Source organism: Pseudorca crassidens, chromosome 2 (genome assembly GCF_039906515.1).
Source record: "Pseudorca crassidens isolate mPseCra1 chromosome 2, mPseCra1.hap1, whole genome shotgun sequence".
Classification (NCBI taxonomy): Eukaryota; Metazoa; Chordata; class Mammalia; order Artiodactyla; family Delphinidae; genus Pseudorca; species Pseudorca crassidens.
Window position 1 is genome coordinate 35,292,279 of NC_090297.1, and position 23,684 is coordinate 35,315,962.

General features: G+C 46.8%; 2 protein-coding genes and 1 long non-coding RNA gene across 9 annotated transcripts in view; 2 read left to right on the plus strand and 1 right to left on the minus strand.

The window, feature by feature from the left end:
* The window catches only part of SZT2 (SZT2 subunit of KICSTOR complex), a 51,175-nt gene extending 47,386 nt beyond the window's left edge, over positions 1-3,789 (plus strand). For 4 of the 6 annotated variants that reach the window (XM_067725792.1, XM_067725795.1, XM_067725796.1 and 1 more), the window contains exons 67-72: positions 186-339; positions 478-600; positions 708-1,113; positions 1,245-1,361; positions 2,687-2,755; positions 2,911-3,789. In XM_067725792.1, the coding sequence (XP_067581893.1) occupies positions 186-339; positions 478-600; positions 708-1,113; positions 1,245-1,361; positions 2,687-2,755; positions 2,911-3,054 (1,013 nt within the window). In that variant the 3' untranslated portion in view covers positions 3,055-3,789. Of the gene's footprint in view, positions 1-185; positions 340-477; positions 601-707; positions 1,114-1,244; positions 1,362-2,686; positions 2,756-2,910 lie in introns of those variants that run through there. The other 2 variants (XR_010940794.1, XR_010940795.1) reach the window with 2 other exon arrangements.
* On the minus strand, positions 3,782-6,355 carry HYI (hydroxypyruvate isomerase (putative)). The gene is made up of 8 exons (XM_067725810.1): positions 6,100-6,355; positions 5,911-6,022; positions 4,877-4,991; positions 4,601-4,679; positions 4,464-4,513; positions 4,284-4,353; positions 4,060-4,194; positions 3,782-3,940 (listed from the first exon to the last, which is right to left on the minus strand). The coding sequence occupies exons 1-8, from the start codon at positions 6,296-6,298 to the stop codon at positions 3,867-3,869; spliced, it is 834 nt and encodes a 277-aa protein (XP_067581911.1). The 5' UTR covers positions 6,299-6,355; the 3' UTR covers positions 3,782-3,866.
* Positions 6,356-7,163: 808 nt separating this feature from the next.
* LOC137210374 (uncharacterized) overlaps positions 7,164-23,684 on the plus strand; it is a 79,806-nt gene continuing 63,285 nt past the window's right edge. Inside the window, exons 1-2 of one of the 2 annotated variants that reach the window (XR_010936488.1) lie at positions 7,164-7,803; positions 7,884-8,037. This is a non-coding gene — a long non-coding RNA (uncharacterized lncRNA). Of the gene's footprint in view, positions 8,038-23,684 lie in introns of both variants that reach the window. The other variant, XR_010936486.1, reaches the window with a different exon arrangement.

Consider the following 23,684-nt stretch of genomic DNA (forward strand, 5'->3'; position numbering starts at 1 on the left):
GTGTCGTGTGTACCCTGCCCCCTGTGTGTCCTGAGCCACTTCTGTCCCATCTCCATGTCCCTCAGGAGCTCCCCAGAAAGAATCGGCCTGCCTGCCCATCAGAGCCTCAGGGATTCCCATCCGCCGGCCCCACCAGATCACTGTGTCTGTCCCAGGCTCAGTGTCTCCTGTAACTCATCTCGCAGGGACCCTGGAGCTCCCCACTCCGCTCATTGCTGCCCACCAGCTGTACAACTACGTGGCCGACCATGCCAGCTCCTACCACATGAAGCCACTGCGGATGGCACGGCCAGGAGGCCCGGAACATAACGAGTATGCCCTGGTGTCGGCGTGGCACAGGTAAGGCGAGAGGGGATGCCTGGAGCCGGAGTCGGGGCCATCCTTGCAGTGGGGGACCCGCGTTTTCTTGGGCAGAAGGGGTGGGGTTGGCTTCATCAGAACCTCAGGCTTGACGTCTCCCCAACCCCCACCGCACAGCTCTGGCTCCTACCTGGACTCTGAGGGACTTCGTCACCAGGACGACTTCGACGTGTCTCTGCTTGTTTGTCACTGTGCCGCACCCTTTGAGGAGCAAGGAGAGGCCGAGCGGCACGTTCTGCGGTCAGCAGATCCCCTGCCTTGAACTTGCCTGTTGCCCAGCCGCTCCCTGCTGTTGCCCTGTGTCTCTCCTGCTGTGACCGTCACACTCCCGCCCCTCCCCACCCTAGGCTGCAGTTCTTCGTGGTGCTCACCAGCCAACGAGAGCTCTTCCCCAGACTCACTGCTGACCTGCGCCGGTTCCGGAAGCCGCCCAGACTGCCCCCTGAGCCAGAGGCTCCTGGGAGCTCAGCCGGTAGCCCTGGGGAGGCCTCAGGGGATGGTCTGGCCCCTGGACCGGCTCCCCTCTTCCCCCCACTGGCTGCAGAGGTGGGCGTGGCACGGGCACGGCTGGCTCAGCTGGTGAGGCTGGCTGGAGGGCACTGCCGTCGGGACACCCTTTGGAAGCGCCTCTTCTTGCTGGAACCACCAGGACCTGATCGGCTGCGACTAGGGGGGCGCCTGGCCCTGGCCGAGCTGGAGGAGCTCCTAGAAGCCGTCCATGCCAAATCCATCGGGGACATCGACCCCCAGCTGGTAAGCAGCTGTGGGTTCCAGAACGGGCTGGGATGGATGCTAGGAATTCCACTGGCAGCCAGGGTACAGGTTGCAGAGGTCTCAGAGGTGGTTCTGGAACAGCAGATCCATGCCTGTGGACCTTCCCCTAGGACTGCTTCCTGTCTATGACGGTCTCCTGGTACCAGAGCCTGATCAAGGTTCTCCTAAGCCGCTTTCCCCAGAGCTGTCGCCATTTCCAGAGCCCAGACTTGGGAACTCAGTACCTGGTAAGTCTCTTTGACCTTCCTCTGAAAGGGGAGACACAGCAGAAATCCTCATCAGAGAGATGACAGGGTCCCCCTCAAAGAACCCGTCTGACTAAACAGGGAGGCTGAGATGGAGTGACCACACCGGTAGATGGATGTAAAACCCTTCAAGCACCAAGCCACAGCATGTGATTCACTGAGAATAACCTAGAGCTGTGCCCTCAGGGCTCACAAAAAGCACAAACTTTGGCTAGCGATCCTGGGGGCCAAGCTCTGGAACCTTGTGAGTGGTTGCTCTTGGAGGTTCCAGTCCCAGAAAGGACCTCCTGGGCTTTCAGGCCTTTTTACCAAAGTGTGGTCCTCACACCAGCAGCGTCAGCACCACCTGGGAGCTGACCGAAGTGCAGACTCTCAGACCCCACCCCAGACCTGCTGGCTCAGAACCTGCCTTTCAGCCAGATCCGCAGGTGATTGGTACGCACAGTAGAGGTTGACAGGTTGCTGGGAAGGACAGGTAGAGAGAGCTATGGCAGTGGGCACAAGCCTGGGGATTGAGAGCCTAAAGGATGGCCCCAACGAGAGCAGCGATCAGGAGAGGAGACATTCAAGAGAAGATTTCAAAACAAAAGGTGCTTGGTCTGTGGTAAGGGGTCCTGCGACATAGTGCTTGTGGGGAAGACTAGTTTCAAGGTGTGACAGAGCATCACCCAGAGAAGCCGAGGTTAGTTAGGGTAAGGCTGCGGTGGCGCAGGTCGGTGTGAGCAGATGGGGATGCTTCTGTGGGTGGCGGGAACGCCGAAGCAGGAGTGGGTTTGGGGGAAGGGTGCAGAATTGAATCTGAGGCCCAGGAGGACCTTCGAGGACCACAGTCTAGAAGGTATATGGGCATCGGGGATTGGAGCTCAGGAGAGAGATGTAGGCAGCACTTATACAAACAGGTGGTGACTGAAGCTGGGCATAGAAGAAACTGCCCAGGGAGAGATGACAAAGCTGAGCGCCAGGGACAGGCATCAGGGAGGCCAGAGACACGAAACCCAGGAGGAAAGGAGGGCTCACGTCAAGGGGAGAGAACCCTCCTCTGCTGATGGGCTTCAGTGTGTGAGCTTATGCAGGGCCTTCCAGTCAAGTACCACTCGCTCATCCTGGTGAGGCTGGACAGGCTAACCGGGGGCCAGTGAGGACGAAGACCGAGGTTGGGCTTGGAGGAGGTCCTGGGTGACCGTACAGTGTAGGTGGGGTCAGGTGTGGTGATGGAAGCGGGCCTTCCTCAGACTGGTCCCACTTTCAGGATGCCTTCAAGGAGGGTCTGTGCCTCACTCCGCATCTCATTTTGTCTTTTGCTGCAGGTTGTGCTGAATCAGAAGTTCACTGACTGTTTCGTGCTAGTGTTTCTGGATTCCCACTTGGGAAAGACGGTGAGAACGGGAGGGAGCGGTGAGGGGCTTTGTGTCAGCCTAGTAGGAGGCTGTACCCCAAATGCTCCATCCCAGAGCCTGCTGAGGTTGGGGAGCCCTGCTCCCTGGGCTCAGCCTGCCCTCCTCTCACCACCCCCGCCCCGTGTTCCCCACAGTCTCTGACAGTGGTTTTCCGAGAGCCCTTCCCGGTACAGCCCCAGGACAGCGAGAGCCCCCCTGCCCAGCTGGTCTCTACTTACCACCACCTGGAGTCCGTCATCAACACAGCCTGCTTCACCCTCTGGACCCGCCTCCTCTGAGGGATGGACCACTGAATGTCCTCGAATTATGGCTCTGTAGGATTGCCCACTTGCAGCAGGACTGACCAGCCCTCTGGGCACCCGGGCAAGACTGGACACTGAGGGATGCCAGTCGTTGTGTGAATGCGTCTTGGGGACCTGGTAGCAGGAGCTGCCCTCCCTAAACACTCACTGCCACTGACCAGCCCAGGGATCCAGAAGGTCCGGTCACCTCCCTGAGGTGCCCATGCCATCTCAGGTCCCTGGGCCTTTCCAGAAGGAGACTGCTCCTCCCTGCTCACTTGGTGGAGCCTGGGAATTCTTCACATCAGGTGGCACACAGACCCCTTAGAGTTCCTCTGCCTGAATCCTGCCTCCGAGTCTTGACTTGCGGTCAGCCACCCGCCTCCCCCACCCCCATCTTGAGCCCTGTGGTCTTCACTTCCCACGGGGACATCATTGCTGGACAATTGCCACTAAGACACCTGGGTTCCAATCCCAGCTCTGCCTTTGAAGCATCTGTGACCACGAGTGAGTCTCTTTGCTCTCGGACCCTTGGTTTCTCATCTGTACGTGAGGTGGTGAGCTCGAAAGCTCTCCCATCTCCACAGCAACACTGGCACAGACTGAAGGACTTGAACGTGAGCTGTATGTCCCTTCTCTGCAGGAAGGAAGTGACCCAAAGAAACTGAAAAGTGAGGCACTGTGTGTCCCTCCCCCTCCCCCTCCAATAACATACACACATGGAAACCTTCAGCAGATTGTCTTTAATTCAGAGGAGACTCGGGATGTGCAGCTCCCATCCCAGAGGTGTGTGGCTGGAGCGCAGGACCTCACTGGCCAGCCTGTGGGCGGCCCCGCTTATCCCAGTACGAACGTAGCCAACTCAAGCCCTCTACCGTGTCTCCTGAGGGGAGAGGGACCCGAGGCATCTCAACCCACGAGGAGGAAAACAGCCCCTGCCCGACACCTGTCCCTTCAGAGCCCCCTCCCCAGGGCCAGGCCTGGAGCTCTGCCCACCCTCACCTCGAGGCTGGTACTCGCAGCCCACAAAGCCTTTGTAGCCTTCATCTTCCAGCAGTTGGAACAGATAGGGGAAGTTCAGCTCTCCAGGGCTGCCGGGTTCCCCTCGGCCTGGGACCTGTGCCACCTGCACGTGCCCTGGGAGCAGATGTGGGGGGGTAGAAAGAGTGGGAGGACAGAGGAAGCAGCATGGCAGACTAGGAAGGAGCCAAGAAAGGGGCCCTCACCAACGAGGGGCAGGAACTTCCGGATGTTCCCTGTCAGGTTCCCGTCCATGATCTGCCAGTGGAATATGTCCTGGGGCAGAGATTCCGAGTCACAGACCCTGCAGGCCACACCATTCTGCCTGGATTTGGAGAACACAGGCCCATGGGCCCTCTGAGAAGCACTCCCTCTCTCCCACTTACCATCTGTAACTGGAGGTTGGGTCTTCCAACTTTCTCTAAGATGGCTGCCGCTGGGAGAGAAACCGGGGAGGAGGCCATGAGACTCAAGGAGGGCGCCAAGAATCAAGGGACAGGAGGAGACAGGGCTGGGGTCCTACCCTGCTGGGGCGTATCCAGGAAGTACCGGGGGTCCGTGATGCGGGTGTTGATGGGCTCCAGTAGCCCCACAAGGTTCTCCTAGCACCAGGCAGGATCCGTGAGTAGAGCTCTCCCTGTTTGTACCCCCTCAATCACCGATCAAGCCCATCACCAATCCCTCCGGCCTGGACCGGGGCCCAGCCTCTGTGCCTCACTGCTCTCCCCACTGTGCATCCCCTCCACACACACACACATTCATGAAGCATGTGTGTCTGTATGTGTTTTCACCGTCTCACCTGAGCCAGAACCCCAGCTGCGTGCCTCAGGTTCTCCAGAAAAACTGTGTCCATTTCACCCCTGACTGCTGCTCGATCAGCCCCCTGGGGCACTCGGCCAGCCATCAGGTGAATCCTGTGGGGAAAATGGGCCTGGACGGGGCTGTGGAGTCCACCCTCGAAGCGCGAGCTTTCACTCCGTTGCTCCCTGGGTGCACCTCTTCCAGCTGCTCTCCGATCATGCCGGATTCCCATCTCCCCAGGTCTCTCACTTAGCCCCTCCTGTACTTCCAAATTCTCCTTTTCCGTGCCCCTTCTCCTCATGCCTACAAACATGATTCTCACCTTTAAAAAATTAGTTTGACCCTTACCCTTCTCAGGAATTCCACGCTGCTTGTCACTCCTCCTTGCATCTGTTTCTTAGCTTCCCATCTGTTTTCTGCACACACACTCCTCCACCCCCTTAATAACCCCTTGTTGCCTGTTCCTTCTCAGCCTGGTTGCTCTGTGCAGGATTTGACATTTATGAGATCAGCCCCACTTTGAGTCCCCCTCACGTCACCACCTGATCCTTTTCAGCCACCTCCAAAGCAGACAGGTTACATTTCCAGCCTCGTAAACTCTGCAGAGCACACCAAGCCCCTCTTGCCTTTGGCCCCTGCATCCTTGACGGGAATGCTCCTTACCTCAAGCAAGTGCCCACTAGAGACCCACTACCTGTAAGAAGCTTCCTCTGATCCCAGACAGAGTTACTGCCTACCTGCTCCCACAGCCTCCTTGAACGGACCTGTCCTCAAACGGATCACTCCGTTTGTTTACTGTGCTATCTCCCAGGTCAGACTAAGCTCCCAGCACGGGATCCCAGCATGAGTTGAGCAAGAAAGAGTTGCAAACTGAGAGTGACACACAACAGATGAAATACAGGAGGCAATTTACAAGGGGCCCGGACGGAAGGGGCGAAGAAGGGCCAGTGCGATGGACCTCTGAGCCTCTCAAGCCCCAGCGGCTGTTCTCTCGTGGGTCATGGGGGCGGGGGATTGGAGAGAGGAGGATACCTGGGACAGCCCAGAGCCTTGGCGTACAGCACAGCCTGCTCCAGCCCATCTCGGAAGGCCGCCTGCCTCCCGGGAACGGCCCCCAGCCCCATCTCCCCTTTCTCTCGGTCTCCTGCGGAGAGAATAGGCCTCAGTTCCCGGCTCGCTCTCCCGGCTCGCCCCGCCCAGGCCCGGGCCCCCACGGCGCACCCGGGGGCGTGTTGATCAGCACGAGCTGTAGCCCCACTTCCTGCGCCGTGCGCGCCAGCGCCTCCGGGGGCTCCCCGTACGGCCAGCCGACCTCGGCCGCCTCGAAACCCGAACTGCCCGCGGCCCGGAGCCGTGCGGCGAGGCTGGGGAGCTCGGGGAACAGCCACGACAGGTTGGCCGAGAAGCGCAGCGGAGCCATGGCCAGCCGGGAGCGCGCGTGGGGCAGAATCCGCGCAGCCGGAAGGCAGCAGCCGCGGGCGGGGCCGGGGAGGGGAAGGGACTGAGGGCCCGAGCGGGGGGCGGGGCGGAGCGGGCGCCGAGGCTGCGGAGGAGCCCGGCCCCGCCGGGCGGCGGCGCGCTGTCGCCGCGAACTGGGTGCCGGCTCTCTCCGGCTGGGAAAGCCGTGCGTCGTAAAAACCGCGGACTGGCCAGAAAAGTGCACTTTCCCTGACGGGAGAGGGCGGCGGGCGGAGGAGGTGCGGGCCCAATTAACGTGAAGGAGCGTGGACGCTAACAAACGCTTCGTGTTTTTCCTTCATTATAACCAGAGTACCTGTTCATTATGGAACATTTGAAAGTGTGTGCCGCACCACTCACCCGTTAACTTTCCCGTACAGAGCAAAAACTAAACACGTGCAGTCTTTTCTTAGAAAACCCTGATCATAGTGTATATGCGATTTTATGGCATATTATTTCGTGAGCATTTCCCATGAAAACCTTGAATTAGCTGCTCACTGTTCCGCACCTGGACATCCCAGAATCTGTTGATGGTCATTAGGGATTTCAACGTGTGTGTGCGCGTGCGCTATAAAAGCACTTTAATGCACTTCTTAGTCCCGTCTCTGAATCGTTTTCTCAGGTTTCTTTTGTAGGAACAAAGTACGAAGTCCTTTATAAGGAAAACTGCCCCCACCGCTGGACTCCGCACTGAGCGGCTATGGGCGGGCTGTCCCCTCTCAGCCCCGGCTGATTGGACCACGGAAAGACATCTGATTCAAGGGCAGCCAATCCATAGAATAGCCCAAGACCCTTGATTTGTCCAATTTGGAAAGATAGTCTGACCAATCAGGCTTCCTCTTGGAGAGTTCAAACAAGGAAATACTGAGAGCCAAGTGGGAGGTGTGTTTGCCGGAAGATGACTGTGGCTGTAGAAACTAAATAAGCAGGAGTCAGGTGGTAAAGAAAAACTAGAGCAGAAGGGGTGGGAAACTGGGCACTATGAATAGGGGTAGCACGTTGAGATGCCGCTGCTGCAGAGTTCTCAGGACTGGCCAAACCCACGGCAGCTCCCAGGTCTACGCTTCCCAAGGCCAGGATGTTTAGACTTTCCCGGGTTTCTGTGTCTGTAGCCTCTTAATGTTTCTTCAGATCATTCAAATGAATTTATCAATATTTCAGCCACACTAAACCAACTGAATGGGCAGATTCCAAGTTGGGTGAAAAAATAGGAGCATGCTTAAGTTCTTGACGACTGTGTTAAATGGCTTTTCAAAAATATTGTCAGTTTACACTTGGACAATACATTCATAGACGTCATCTTGATCTGCTTCCTGTACTAGCTTTGACAAAAAGCAGCTTGAAGTGCAACACCAGGAGCACCAGCGTCCACTGTCTTCCTGTCACTGCTCTCTGGCATCCCAAGTCAGGCTCACCCAGGCACCTGGGGTCCAGGCTCAGCTCAGAGTGAATGCAAGTGCCTGGCAGGTACTGTTTCTTCAGCTCTGCCTCTAAGCACGGATTGCCACCAGCTATGACCGATCACCTGATTTCTTGCCCCCCTGCAGTTGGCAGTATACTTGGAAATCAGACTCCTCCTGGAACGTGTTTCTTGGGTACTGTCCAATCAGGATGTGACCTCACTAAGTTTAACAATCCCAACTTCAATCCCAACTTCAGCGTGTTTATGATCATTGTTGGCAATACAGAATAACATCTAGGGTAAGTAATTCCTTATTAACACTTCACTGTAAATCTGAGTATGCAAATTCTATTTAAGACTTTCAAAGCACCACCATCTGCTGGGGTCTGTACCAGAAACAAAATTTGTCCAGCCTCCAATGGTTCCACTCCTTTTTCGCTTGTATTCCCTGTAGGGCAGCAGAGATGATGTATAAACTAGATGTGCGTGACTCGCTTTTCCCCTTAATTCCCTTACAACCACCTTTACATAATGTATCAAAATATATACAAGAGAGGTACAATGCCCATGACAATTATTTTCTTTAGTCACCATTTGTCTATATCTTAACCCACTTTGCAACAGAAGCATTACACGAAGTTATTACAAATCTTGATTCTTTGCATTTAACTTTTAATCAAAGAACTTGTACAGGTATGATGATCAGTTAAGATAACAACAGCTTGTAAATAGTTACATGGATAATGGCTGACACTTGCACGTAGAGTTCAGATTCGCATTTGACCACTGGATTGCACTTGCCAATGTCTTAAAAAATACTACAACTAATATGTGAAATGCAAATCAAAACCTCAATGAAATTTCATTTTATACTTTCCAGATTGGAGGAAAAAAAAAAACACCTTAAAAGTCAGACAATAGCAAGTATTGGAAGGGATCTGGAACAACTGCAACATTTATTCACTGCTGATAGGAGTATAAATCACTACAACCACTTTGGAAAATAATTTGGCATTATTTCTTAAAACTGAACATTCATATACCTTTGATCCAGCGGTTGCTTGCCCAGGTTTATCTCCTGGAGAACCTTGTGCACGAGTGTACCAGGAAATAATTCATTGATGTTCATAGCACCACTATTTATGTAGCAAAAATAAGGAATTAACTCAAATGTCCATTGATAAATGTATAGATGTGTTGTTGTATAGTCCCACAGTGTTGTTTATAAAAGTGAAGAAAAAGCTGGTGACTCAAATGGTAAACTTGAGTTTGCTCTTGGATTAGAGTAATATATGAAGAGCTTAGTGACGTTGGGGTCGAATTGAAAGCATCAGTATGAACACATCGAATGGATAAATCTCAGAAACATAATCGTAAGTGAAAGAAGCAAATCTTTCACTTACGATTGAAATATATACAAATATATTGAAATATATACAAATATATACAAATCACAGAGAAATCATATAAGTATGATTCCATTTACATGAAGTCAAAAGCAGGGGAAACCAAACAATATCTTGTGTAGGGCTACAAACATCTGTGGTAAAACTATAAAGAAGAGCAAGTGATAATGACCACAAAATTCAAGATGATAGTGACCTCTGGAGTGGGAGGGAAGGGAGTGGCATTGGAGACTTCAAGAGTAATGGCTGTCCCCTTTCTCTGGTGTGGTGTGATCACACATCTTTGTTTTATCACTACTCTTTATATCTTACATATATTTTATAAATATCATTTTGTATCTGTTTCATATTTAATAAGAACAAAATTTTAAAACTTTCTGTATGCATTATTACCACCTGTTAGCACATTTTCTATTAACATCCTCATTGTAGTATCATGAGAATCTCAAGGTTTTTCTACAGACTCAGCTTGTTTGTATTAGACTAGAATTACTACATTTTGGATTCAATGTGTCACCGCTCAAGCTAGTGGTCTTTGATTGTATTACCTGCTCAGAACCTGTGCTAGGCAGCCTGTGAAATGGTCCCCAGTGATCTCCACATTCTGGTCTCCATGCCCCCTCTGCTTGAATATGGGCTGGACCTCGAGATTCACTTCAAACAAATAGAATACAGCAAAGCTGGTCCAATGTCACCTCAGAGATTAGGTTACAAAAAGGCTTTGGCTTGTGTCTTGGGTGCCCTCTCTCACTCTTTCACTCACTTGCTCTGAGGAAAACCAGCTGCCATATTGTGAGCTGCCTATGGAAAGAGCTATGTCAAGGGGCTGATGCAGCCTGTGAATGAGCTTGGAAGCAGGTCTGCTCCCACTGAGCCTTAAGATGACTGTGATCCTGACCAGCACCTTGACTGCAGCCTCATGACGGATAAGGTTTGAGTCAGAGACATCCACCTAAGGCACGCCCAGATTTCTGGCCTACAGAAAGTCTTTGATAGTAAACATTTGTCATTTTAAGCCACTGAGTTGTGGGGTAATTTGTTAGCAGCAATAGATATCTAGTAGAGGTTCCCTTTCTTCTTCTGGGAACTGTTCCCTTGTTTGGGGGAATTATCACTTTCACCACTTCTTCATCTTAAGTGTGAATAGGTGCTGTCATCTTCTTATAAGATCCTCTCTTCCCAGCCACAGTGATTGGTCAGTGAGTGGGCACCTGACCGAAGCTGGACCAACCAGAGTACCTGTTATAGACATTGTAGGTTGCGTACCCCACATCTGTTGCCTCTTTTCTCCTTCTTAATAGAACCATACCTCATGCGGACATTCAGGCAGAGAGAATAGAAATGATGTACAGAAAGACGTGGCAAGAAAAACCGAGAGAGGCGTTGTATTCGCTTGGAACATCTGTAAGGAAATCAATCAAGCTAGCCTTCCTGCTTCATCTTAATTCTTTCCAAAAAAGAGATGTCTCAGAACTGACTTGCTTTTCCCATCCCAAGACCAAACATTGTGCACATTTCAAAAAACACATGGTGCTTTTGGTAAGAAGCAATTTGAAGACCTGGACCCTGGGCACTTGGGCTATGTATTTATATCATTTCATGAATTTAGATCATTTCATATAGCTGGTAGGGGTGAACTGGATGACTGATAGCAACTTAGGGATCTCAGTGTCTCTGAGGGAATCTTTGTCTTTCAAAGTCATGAGTTTATGCTGATGATTTTTATTTCACCCGATCTTCATTAAGCTTTTTCCTACCTTGCTCTAATACAAGAGCATCTTCATTTCTATTTTAACTTTCTTATTTGAGCTCCCAGTCTTTTTATCACTTTTATACAGCATGTTCAAATCAGGCTCCATATATCATGTTATGTATATTCACATCCAACCATGTGTTCAGAATCTAGTGTCACTCTATTATTTGTTTGAACCATTGAGTCTGCATTTCTAAGGCTTCGGAATTTAAGTTTCCCACTTTACTCAATTTCACCAGTAATAGTCCATATCACACAGATTCATGATAGCTTGTAACTGTGTCAAAAAGGAAACTAAACCTTTGGTAAAGTTTTTCTTTCATAGGTTTCTACCGTATCCGAGTATGTCATAAGGGAATATCTGTGATACATCTATTATACATTAGGACTCGATAACTAAAATTTCAGCACATTTACACAGAATCATTTCACACACACAGTACATTGAATAATAACATCATTATACAAAACAGCATTGAATCACTTTACAAAATTTGTGCTTGCATGAGCGATCATTATATTCTTGGAAGAATATAATAATATTTGCTGTTCCATGTTATACATCCTTATCTTTAAAAGGAGGCTCCTATAACTGGCCCTTATCTTTAGTTTCTATTCTATTACTGGGTGGCTGGATTGCATCCAGAAACTCTTCTTGTGCCGTTCCCCTACATATGCATGTTGTTAGGAACACATGAAGGCTCTTGGCCATATTATTTAATAGAGTGTTAGCTAATTACATTCCCATCTACATGCAATCTTTAAACTTAAATACAACCAGTGAATGTATGACTCAAAGAGTACAAGTGTGGATAGTCAGAAAGGTTTTTTTTTCATGTTTAGAATTTTGAAAAATCTCAATAACCCTAACTGCAGAATCTTATTCTTCCCTTGTTTAATTTTTACACTCATGAATTCTACCCATGGTATTAGGTATATATTTTTTGCAACTTGTTTTTTTTTTCCACTTAGCATTATACATAGGAGGCCTTATAGGATGTCTTTCCTTTGTGGGGGGGAATATATATATATATATATATATATATATATATATATATATAAACTCAATCTATCTTACTGTTCTCCCTTTCTTTGGCCATTGTTTTAACTGCATTTTATTCCAGAATATGAAATTTTTTTTTTTTTGCGGTACGCAGGCCTCTCGCCGCTGTGGCCTCTCCCGTTGCGGAGCACAGGCTCCGGATGCGCAGGCTCAGCGGCCACGGCTCACGGGCCTAGCCGCTCCGCGGCATGTGGGGTCTTCCAGGACTGGGGCACGAACCCGTGTTCCCTGCATCAGCAGGCAGACTCTCAACCACTGCGCCGCCAGGAAAGCCCCAGAATATGAAAATTTTATCCTTCCCCTATTGATGGACAAAAAGATTGCTTCCAATTTATCAGTATTACGATAAACATCCTTGTACATGCCTTTCTGTGTGTGGATACAAATATGAATATTTCTCCAGTATATATCTCTGAAAGTGGACTTGCTTGGCCAAAGGATATGCACGTTTAAAGTTCTAATTCACTGCCAAATTGCCCTTCAAAACGCTTTATCAGTTTACATTCGTACTGACAGCCTATGAGCGCCTGTTTCCCTGCATCTTCATCAAGGCTGGATTCTTGCCAATCTGAAGCGGGGGAAAAAAACATTTAAAAAAATCAAATCGTTCATTATGACTGAAGTTGAACATCTTTCCAGATGTTTATTTGCCATTAGCATTCCCTCTTCTGTGAATTGCTTATCTGAAGACTTTGTCCATTCTTCAGTAGGATTCTTAATGTTTTAATTAAACAGTTTGTAGATGTTCTTTATAGAAATTCTGGATATTAAGTCTTTGGCTGTTTTTTGCTTACCTTTGACTATATTTAAAGTATCATTTGCTGTACAGAGTGTTGGAGGAGTGCCACCTTTCTACCAGGCTTCGCGTTCCCGTTTGGAAGGAGGTTTGCCCTCTATAGATGTCTCTGGGCGCCTGCCCCGCCTTCTCGGTCTTTCCCAGGGGAAGGAGAGTGACTCCTTTGTCAGAAAGGAGGCGCCAAACTGCTCAGCTGAGTCCCATCCTCCCTTCTCTCCGTAAAAAAGCACACTCCCTACCCTACCCCCCTCTGCCATAAGTTTTACAGGAATAAACCCTCACAGGGCTGACCTCGGGGGTGAAATATTAGCAACCTGCTTGCCTAGCAGACCTAAGCCATATTGTCCAGTGTCAGTTGTAGTGGTAATAAAGGTAATATTTGTATCTCCATCTGCCGTACTCCCCTGCCTATCTCTTAATAGGTTCTTGTATCACTGAGTCCAAACAGAAAACAGATGGCACACTCAAATTAGGATAATTCAGAAGATTGAATAAAGGGACTATATGAAGGCGTGGGCAGGCGTAGGGGAGATACAAGGGATAGTGCAGCAACCTAGGGCTGGGAACAGCAGAGCTGTTACTCCTCCTAAGCCTGAAAGGGTGAAGGGGATGGGGGCATGGGGACTGAAATCCGGGAGGAGAAAGTCGTGCAGAGATAACTGTCCTACGAGGAACCGAAGCCCTCAGTTGCAGGACACGGGCAACCTGAGGCAGCCTGTAGGGAGGAAACCTGAGAAATAAATACCCTACCTGACTCTCCTTCTGCCCTGTAATCTCCTGCTGGGCCTCCCCACTAGATAAACCAACCAGAGCGCAAGGACAAGGGAGCCCATTGATGGAGCCAACATCAGTCCCTCTGTTTGGGCAGAAAGCAAGGAGGAAAACAGAATGAGGGACAAACAGGAACTATCTGGCAGGGCTCTCCTCTTTCCTCCCTCAGTAATGCCCTCTCATTCTTCATCTGGGTGAAAAATTCGCATCCCCATCAGCGGGACGCACAAAATCCCACTGACTACCATTTTATCAAGAGGCGATCTCAATCCAGAAAAACCTCTCTGGAAACCTAAAGCTTTACTACTACTAGTGTTCTTCAAATAAGGAATCAGGTTAAAGTGAGGAGGTGTGGTAGGCAGAATCCGGAGATAGTCTCCCCAGATTCCCGCTCCCGGGTGTACACACCTGGAGTGTGTTTTCTCTGTTTTTCAATCAAATACTAGTCTAGATACTGCTATGAAGGGATTTTGCAGATGCAGTTAAGGTCCCAAATCATTTATGAAAGGGAGACTAAGCTGGGTGAGCCTGACCTAGTCAGGAGAGCCCTTGAAAGGCCCAGGGCTCTTCCTGGTGAAAGAGATTTGAAGTTAATGCGTGAGAAGTTGTCCATTGGTGGCTTTGGAGATGGAGAAGGAATATGGGTGGCCTCTAGGAGCTGAGAGTAGCCCCTGGCTGACAGCCAGCAGGGATAAGGAAGCCTCAATCCTTTGGCCATGGGGAGCTGAATTCTGCCATAACGAAGTGAGCCTGAAAGAGGACCCTGAGCCCCAGATGGGAATGCAGCCCAACACCTTGATTTCAGCCTTTTGAAACTTTGAGCAGAGAACCCAGCCATACATGCTGCGCCTGGACTTTTTTTTTTTTTTGGCCGCGCCACGTGGCTTGCAGGGTCTCAGTTCCCCCACCAGTGATTGAACCCGGGCCATGGTGGTGAAAGCCCAGAATCCTAATCAGTAGGCCACCAGGGAACTCCCTGCTCCTGGACTTCTGCCCTACAGAGCTGCGAGCTAGTAAATGGGTGTTGTTTTAGGCTGCTGAATTTGTGATAATTCATCAGATAGCAGTAGAAACCCATATGGGAGCAAACAGTAAAGAAACATAGACACAGCTGTTACGGTCTGCATTTTTGGAGCTGGTAATAGGGCCTAAACTGGTAATCACAGCTGTCTTCTTCCAGCACTCAAAGCAAGTTCCCTTTGCCCTTTCCAGCACCGCAGCCGGATGAGTTTCTTTACCTGGTGGAATGACACATGCCTTCATTGCTGTAGGATCCAAGTCTTTGGTGGTCTTGACAGTATTGGGTTGTCAGTTTCCACCGACCAGAACTTTAGAGCAAGAGAAGATTTAGAGTTGCCCTAAACCAAGTCCTTCTCATCCCCACTGTGTAGCAGCAACACAACTTTCCCTGGTGATCAGGATGAGCCACGTCAGCCAAGCTAGAGAACCTCTCCTCTGACTGCTCAGTGGCATGTGGAGCCTAAAATGAAGAGGGGAAATCTCAGCTTCTAGTTCACTGGAACCATGACCATGTTCCCCGGCAGAAGAAGTTACTGCTGTGGACACTAGAAGCTTCAGATCCACCAAGCCTTTGGTTGCAAGGATGGAAAACAAAAAAGTCTTCTAGTGAATGATTAGGTGAAACAGTGAGAGGGACCACTCCCAGAGCCCTTTGTTCTCTGGCCACGAATCCTGCCATGGGGGAGATGGCACCAAAAACTGACCTCCGGTTTAGAACATATACTGCTGGAAGGGTGTTTTCTTCCCTCTGGCACTGTAACTGAGTGCTTAGTAATCCACCGCCCGTCCTCTCTGGCTGTTTCATACTAGGTGATCAGCCACGTGATAATATCAGTGAATTTCATGGGCATGAGCCTGTTGCCACACTTGTTTTGTTTTGTTTTTATTTTTTAATTTAATTTATTTTTATACAGTGCATTCTGATTAGCCATCCATTTTATACACTTTATACATGTCAATTCCAATCTCCCAATTCATCACACCACCACCACCACCCCCCCACCGCTTTCCCCCCTTGGTGTCCATACATGTGTTCTCTATATCTGTGTCTCTATTTCTGCCCTGCAAACCAGTTCATCTGTACCATTTTTCTAGGTTCCACATATATGCGTTAATATACGATATTTGTTTTTCTGACTTACTTCACTCTGTATGACAGTCTCTAGATCCATCCACATCTCTACAAATGACCCAATTTTGTTCCATTTTATGGCTAATATTCCATTGTATATATGTACCACATCTTCTTTATCCATTCGTCTGTTGCTGGGCATTTAGGTTGCTTCCATGACCTGGCTGTTGTAAATAGTGCTGCAATGAACATTGGGGTGCATGTGTCTTTTTGAATTATAGTTCTCTCTGGGTATATGCCCAGTAGTGGGATTACTGGGTTGTATGGTAGTTCTATTTTTAGGTTTCAAGGAACGTCCATACTGTTCTCCATAGTGGCTGTATCAATTTACATTCCCACCAACAGTGCAAGAGTGTTCCCTTTACTCCACACCCTCTCCAGCATTTGTTGTTTGTAGATTTTCTGATGATGCCCATTCTAACTGGTGTGAGGTGATACCTCATTTGTAGTTTTGATTTGCATTTCTCTAATAATTAGTGATGTTGAGCAGCTTTTCATGTGCTTCTTGGCCATCTGTATGTTTTCTTTGGAGATATGTCTATTTACGTCTTCTGCCCATTTTTAGATTGGGTTGTTTGTTTTTGTAATATTGAGCTGCATGAGCTGTTTATATATTTTGGAGATCAATCCTTTGTCCGTTGATTCCTTTGCAACTGTTTTCTCCCATTCTGAGGATTGTCTTTTCGTTTTGTTTATGGTTTCCTTTGCTGTGCAAAAACTTAAGTTTCATTAGGTCCCATTTGCTTATTTTTGTTTTTATTTCCATTATTCTAGGAGATGGATCAAAAAAGATCTTACTGTGATTTATGTCAAAGAGTGTTTTTCCCATGTTGTCCTCTAAGAGTTTTATAGTGTCCAGTCTTAGATTTAGGTCTCTAATCCATTTTGAGTTCATTTTTGTGTATGGTGTTAGGGAGTGTTCTAATTTCATTTGTTTACATGTAGCTGTCCAGTTTTCCCAGCACCACTTATTGAAGAGACTGTCTTTTCTCCATTGTGTATCCTTGCCTCCTTTGTCATGGACTAGTTGACCATAGGTGCGTGGGTTTATCTCTGGGCTTTCTATCTTGTTCCATTGATCTATATTTCTGTTTTTGTGCCAGTACCATATTGTCTTGATGACTATAGCTTTGTAGTATAGTCTGAAGTCAGGGAGTCTGATTCCTCCATCCTCGCTTTTTTCCCTCAAGACTGCTTTGGCTATTTGGGGTCTTTTGTGTCTCCATACAAATTTTAAGATTTTTTGCTCTAGTTCTGTAAAAAATGCCATTGGTAATTTGACAGGGATTGCTTTGAATCTGTAGATTGCTTTGGGTAGTATAGTCATTTTCACAATATTGATTCTTCCAATCCAAGAACGTGGTATATCTCTCCATCTGTTGGTATCATCTTTAATTTCGTTCATCAGTGACTTATAGTTTTCTGCATACAGGTCTTTTGTCTCCCTAGGTAGGTTTATTCCTAGATACTTTATTCTTTTTGTTGCCATGGTAAATGGGAGTGTTTCCTTAATTTCTCTTTCAGATTTTTCATCATTAGTGTATAGGAATGCAAGAGACTTCTGTGCATTAATTTTGTATCCTGCAACTTTACCAAATTCATTGATTAGCTCTAGTAGTTTTCTGGTGGCATCTTTAGGATTCTCTATATATAGTATCATGTTATCTGCAAACAGTGACAGTTTTACTTCTTCTTTTCCAATTTGTATTCCTTTTATTTCTTTTTCTTCTCTGAATGCCATGGCTAGGACTTCCAAAACTATGTTGAATAACAGTGGTGAGAGTGGACATCCTTGTCTTGTTCCTGATCTTAGAGGAAATGTTTTGAGTTTTTTACGATTGAGAATGATATTTGCTGTGGGTTTGTTGTATATGGCCTTTATTATGTTGAGGTATGTCCACTCTATGCCCAATTTCTGGAGAGTTTTTATCATAAATGGGTGTTGAATTTTGTCAAAAGCTTTTTCTGCATCTATTGAGATGATCATATGGTTTTTATTCTTCAATTTGTTAATATCACATTGATTGATTTGCGTATATTGAAGAATCCTTGCATCCCTGGGAGAAATCCCACTTGATCGTGATGTATCACCCTTTTACTGTGCTGTTGGATTCTGTTTGCTAGTATTTTGTTGAGGATTTTTGCATCTATGTTCATCAGTGATATTGGCCTGTAGTTTTCATTCTTTGTGACATCCTTGTCTGGTTTTGGTGTCAGGGTGATGGTGGCCTCAATAGAATGAGTTTGGGGGTGCTCCTTCCTCTGCAATTTTTTGGAGGAGCTTGAGAAGGATGAGTGTTAGCTCTTCTCTCAATGTTTGATAGAATTCACCTGTGAAGCCATCTGGTCCTGGACTTTTGTTTGTTGGAATACTTTTAATCACAGTTTCAGTTTCATTACCTGTGATTGGTCCATTCACATTTTATATTTCTTCCTGGTTCAGTCTTGGAAAATTATACCTTTCTAAGAATTTGTCCATTTCTTCCAGGTTGTCCATTTTATTGGCATAGAGTTGCTTGTTGTAGTCTCTTAGGATGCTTTGTATTTCTGCGGTGTTTGTTGTAACTCCTCCTTTTTCATTTCTAATTTTATTGATTTGAGTCCTCTCCCTCTTTTTCTTGATGAGTCTGGCTAATGATTTATCAATTTTGTTTATCTTCTCAAAGAGCCAGCTTTTAGTTGTATTGATCTTTGCTATTGTTTTCTTTGTTTCTATTTCATGTATTTCTGCTCTGATCTTTATGATTTCTTTCCTTCTGCTAACTTTGGGTTTTGTTTGTTCTTCTTTCTCTAGTTCCTTTAGGTGTAAGGTTAGATTGCTTGTTTGAGATTTTTCTTGTTTCTTGTGGTAGGCTTGTATAGCTATACACTTCCCTCTTAGAACTGCTTTTGCTGCATCCCATAGGTTTTGGATCATCGTGTTTTCATTGTCATTTGGCTCTAGGTATATTTTAATTTCCTCTTTGATTTCTTCAGTGATCTCTTGGTTATTTAGTAATGTAATGTTTACCCTCCCTGTATTTGTGTTTTTTATGTTTTTTTCCCTGTAATTCACTTCTAATCTCATAGCGTTGTGGTCAGAAAAGATGCTTGATATGATTTCAATTTTCTTAAATTTACTGAGACTTGATTTGTGACCCAAGATGTGATCTATCATGGAGAATGTTCCGTGCGCACTTGAGGAGAAAATATATTCTGTTGTTTTTGGATGGAATGTCCTGTAAATATCAATTAAATCTATCTGGTCTGTTGTGTCATTTAATGCTTTTGTCTCCTTATTAATTTTCTGTTTGGATGATCTGTCGATTGATGTAAGTGAGGTGTTAAAGTCCCCCACTATTATCGTGTTACTGTCGATTTCCTGTTTTATAGCTGTTAGCAGTTGCCTTATGTATTGAGGTGCTCCTATGTTGGGTGCATATATATTTATAATTGTTATATCTTCTTCTTGGATTGATCCCTTGATCATTATGTAGTGTCCTCCCTTGTCTCTTATAACATTCTTTATTTGAAAGTCCATTTTATCTGATATGAGTATTGCTACTCCAGCTTTCTTTTGATTTGCATTTGCATGGAATATCTTTTTCCATCCCCTCACTTTCAGTCTGTATGTGTCCCTAGGTCTAAAGTGGGTCTCTTGTAGACAGCATATAGATGGGTCTTGTTTTTGTTTCCATTCAGCAAGCCTGTGTCTTTTGGTTGGAGCATTTAATCCATTCACATTTAAGGTAATTATCGATATGTATGTTCCTATGACCATTTTCTTAATGTTTTGGGTTTGTTTTTGTAGGTCCTTTACTTCTCTTGTGTTTCCCACTTAGAGAAGTTCCTTTAGCATTTGTTGTAGGGCTGGTTTGGTGGTGCTGAATTCTCTTAGATTTTGCTTGTCTGTAAAGCTTTTGATTTCTGCATCGAATTTGAATGAGATCCTTGCCGGGTAGAGTAATCTTGGTTGTAGGTTCTTCCCTTTCATCACTTTAAGTGTATCCTGCCACTCCCTTCTGGCTTCTAGAGTTTCTGCTGAGAAATCAGCGTTAACCTTATGGGAGTTCCCTTGTATGTTATTTGTCATTTTTCCCATGCTGCTTTCAATAATTTTTCTTTGTCTTTAATTTTTGCCAATTTGATTACTGTGTGTCTCGGCGTGTTTCTCCTTGGGTTTATCCTGTATGGGACTCTCTGCACTTCCTGGACTTGGATGTCTATTTCCTTTCCCATGTTAACGAAGTTTTTGACTATAATCTCTTCAGATATTTTCTCGGGTCCTTTCTATCTCTCTCCTCCTTCTGGGACCCCTATAATGTGACTGTTGGTGCGTTTAATGTTGTTCCAGAGGTCTTTTACGCTGTCTTCATTTCTTTCCATTCTTTTTTCTTTATTCTGTTCCATAGCAGTGAATTCCAACATTCTGTCTTCCAGGTCACTTATCCATTTTTCTGCCTCAGTCTGCTATTGATTCCTTTTAGTGTATTTTTTATTTCAGTTATTGTATTGTTCATCTCTGTTTTTTTGTTCTTTAATTCTTCTAGGTCTTTTTTAAACATTTCTTGCATCTTCTTGATCTTTGTCTCTATTCTTCTTCCGAGGTCCTGGGTCACCTTCACTATCATTATTCTGAATTCTTTTTCTGGAAGATTTCCTATCTCCACTTCATTTAGTTGTTTTTCTCTGGTTTCATCTTTTTCCTTCATTTGGTACATAGCCCTCTGGCTTTTCATCTTGTCTATCTTTCTGTGAATGTCATTTTTTTTTTCCACCGGCTGCAGGATTGTAGTTCTTCTTGCTTCTACTATCTGCCCTCTGGTGGATGAGCCTATCTAAGAGGCTTGTGCAAGTTTCCTGATGGGAGGGAATGGTGATGGGTAGAGCTGGCTGTTGCTCTGCTGGGCAGAGCTCAGTAAAACTTTAATCCACTTGACTGCTGATGGGTGGGTCTGGGTTCCCTCCCTGTTGGTTGTTTGGCTTGAGGGGACGGAACACTGGAGCCTACCCGGGCTCTTTGGTGGGGCTAATGGCTGACTCTGGAAAGGCTCAGGCCAAGGAGTACTTCCCAGAACTTCTGCTGCCAGTGTCCTTGTCCTCACGGTGAGACAGAGCCACCCCCAGCCTCTGCAGGAGACCCTCCAACACTAGCAGGTAGGTCTGATTCAGTCTCCTATGAGGTCACTGCTCCTTTCCCTGCGTCCCAATGTGCACACTACTTTGTGTGTGCCCTCCAAGCGTGGAGTCCCTGTTTCCCCCAGTGCTGTCGAAGTCCTGCAATCAGATCCCGCTAGCCTTCAAAGACTGATTCTCTAGGAATTCCTCCTTCCGGTGCCGGACCCCGGGTTGGGAAGCCTGACGTGGGGCTCAGAACCTTCTCTCCACTGGGTGGACTTCTGTGGTATAAGTGTTCTCCAGTTTGTGAGTCACCCACCCAGCAGTTATGGAATTTGATTTTATTGTGATTGTGCCCCTCCTACCATCTCATTGCAGCTTCTCCTTTGTCTTTGGGTGTGAGGTATCTTTTTTGGTGAGTTCCAATGTCTTCCTGCCGACGATTGTTCAGCAGTTACTTGTGATTCTGGTGTTCTCACAGGAGGGAGTGAGAGCACGTCCTTCTACTCTGCCATCTTGAAACAATCTCCCGCCACACTTCTTATGCTGTAAAATGTGTGCCCTTGTCAGAGGTGATGTTGCATCTGATAGCAAAGTGAAGGATAAGGCATTCTGTAAGTCTACAAATGATCCTGGAAGAAGAACTTCAGGCAGAGAAAACAATCAGAATATGTATTTACCCCATGAGAACCAAGCTTCGCTCCCTCTAAGATAGAGGGGTCCACGGTGGCCTCCCTCCAATCCCAGTGTCTCTCTTTGTTTGTGGTGTGATATTCAAGAGGCCGCAACTTGTGTCTCCCTTTAGAAGGTTACCGCAGACCACAGAGGCCCTAGAAACTTCCCCTATATGATGGGCCCCCCTCCACCTCAGGCACACATACATCTTACAAAGGCATCTAGAGTACTAGGCAATTCCCACTCACAGGTCCATTTAGCATAATACCATCAATGTGATGAACCAAGACGTCCTGTCTGATATCAAGATACCTGAGTTCCCCTTACATAATATGACAGGGAGGACAAGACTTGACATTGTCCTAGTGAAGATGGTAATGGTATACTATTTTCCCTGCTATGTAAATTCAAATTGCTTCAGCTTTTCCTGGAAAGAAAATGTTTTCCAGGTCAAAAGCTGAATGCCAGGTGCCTGGGCTGTGTTGACTTGCCACAGTGAAGATTCCACATTTGGTACTCTAGTTGTGATTGGCATCACTACCTAAGTTTGCAGAGATTTACTCTCTTTCTCTATGTCCCATCTGGATCTTGCACTAGCCAGATAAGTGAGTCAAATGGGGATGTGCTAGGAATCACTACCCTTGCACATCTCAAGTTTTAAAGGTAGTACCAATCTCTGTAATTTCCCCAAGGTGGAAGTATTGCTTCTGACTTACCTTCTTGGTGTGGTGGGGATGGGAATGGGGGAGTCATTTCAGGAGCTTTCACTTTTCCTCTCTCATCATAATAGGCTTCATTTCATGAGTGAAAAGACCAGTATAAGAATTCTACCCATTATTAAGTATCTCAGTTTTCACCATATATTCTGGGAGTGGGGGAAGAACACAGGGTCCATGACCCCATGGACACTGTATTAGACTTGGGCCAGGACTCCATACATAACCTGACTCTCGTAAGTTCCCAGTCTCACTGGTGGCACTTCAGGGCTCTGGGGATCAGCATGAATTCAGATCCAATATCTTTCTCTTTTTAATATTTATTTATTTATTTGGCTGTACCAGGTCTTAGTTGCGGCATGCGGGATCTAGTTCCGTGACCAGGGATCGAACCCGGGCCCCCTGCATTGAGAGCACAGAGTCTTAACTGCTGGACCACCAGGGAAGTCCCAGATCCAATATCTGTTAACCTAAGGAAGATCATGTACCTTTCAGTAGTGCACAGTTACCTTGGTCAATGGCAGCAAGTCATTTGGGGACAACACACGGTATCTATCTGCAGCCACATTGCAGGCTCCTCCCTCAGTTGAGGGTGTCTGAATCTGTGAACTGACTTAATTAGATCTGGAAATTGGGTAAAAGGCCAAGAATACCCCCCCAGTTTCTACCCAGAAATCTAGAATTTTTCATCTGTGTTTGTCAAGCAACACCTTAACAGGCTGCCCAACTGTTTCATTTCTAAAAATCTTTGCCACGGTTCCCTAGAGATCAAAGCACTTGGATTGCCATTCTTGGCTTACCTGGTCTCTGACAGGTAAGCATGGCCATCTTGCCCTTTCTACTCTGGGATCCCATTATTCCCACTGAGATCAAGGGATATAATTCCTTTGCATTATCCCCAACCATCATCTCCAGTCTATAGATGACAGTCCAGTCACTGCAAGCTCTTCAAGGACTTCTTAATGCCTTCATGAGGGGAGTGTCCTCCAGACCTTCCTGAGGGCTCTGGTTGGGGAGAATCGAGCAGGTTTACCTACTACCATCATTCTCAAACTGTGGTGATTCTGAAACATGCTAAAGTTTGAGAACCATTACTGTAGAACAGGGCTTCTCAAACTTTAATGTGCATGCAAATCACCTGGAGATCTTTTTAGATGCAGAATCTGATTCAGTATGTCTGGGGTAGAGCCGAAGCTTCTGCATTTTTTAACAAGCTCCTAGCTGATGCCAGTGCTTCTGATCTGATACCACCGTTTTGAGCAGTAATGCTGTAGAGGAGGGTGTCTGATGACTCAGGAAATGGGAATATAATGGATCTATTCTATCAGTGGTCCTCAAACTTTGGGGTGTATCAGAATCACCTGAGAGCTTGTTAAAACATAGATTTCTGACCCCTCCCCAAAGCTTATGACTCTATAGATCTGAGGTGAGGCCCAAGAATTGGCATTTCTAACATGTTCACAGATGATGCTGATGTTGATGGTACAGGGACCACACCTTGAGAACCTGTTATCTAA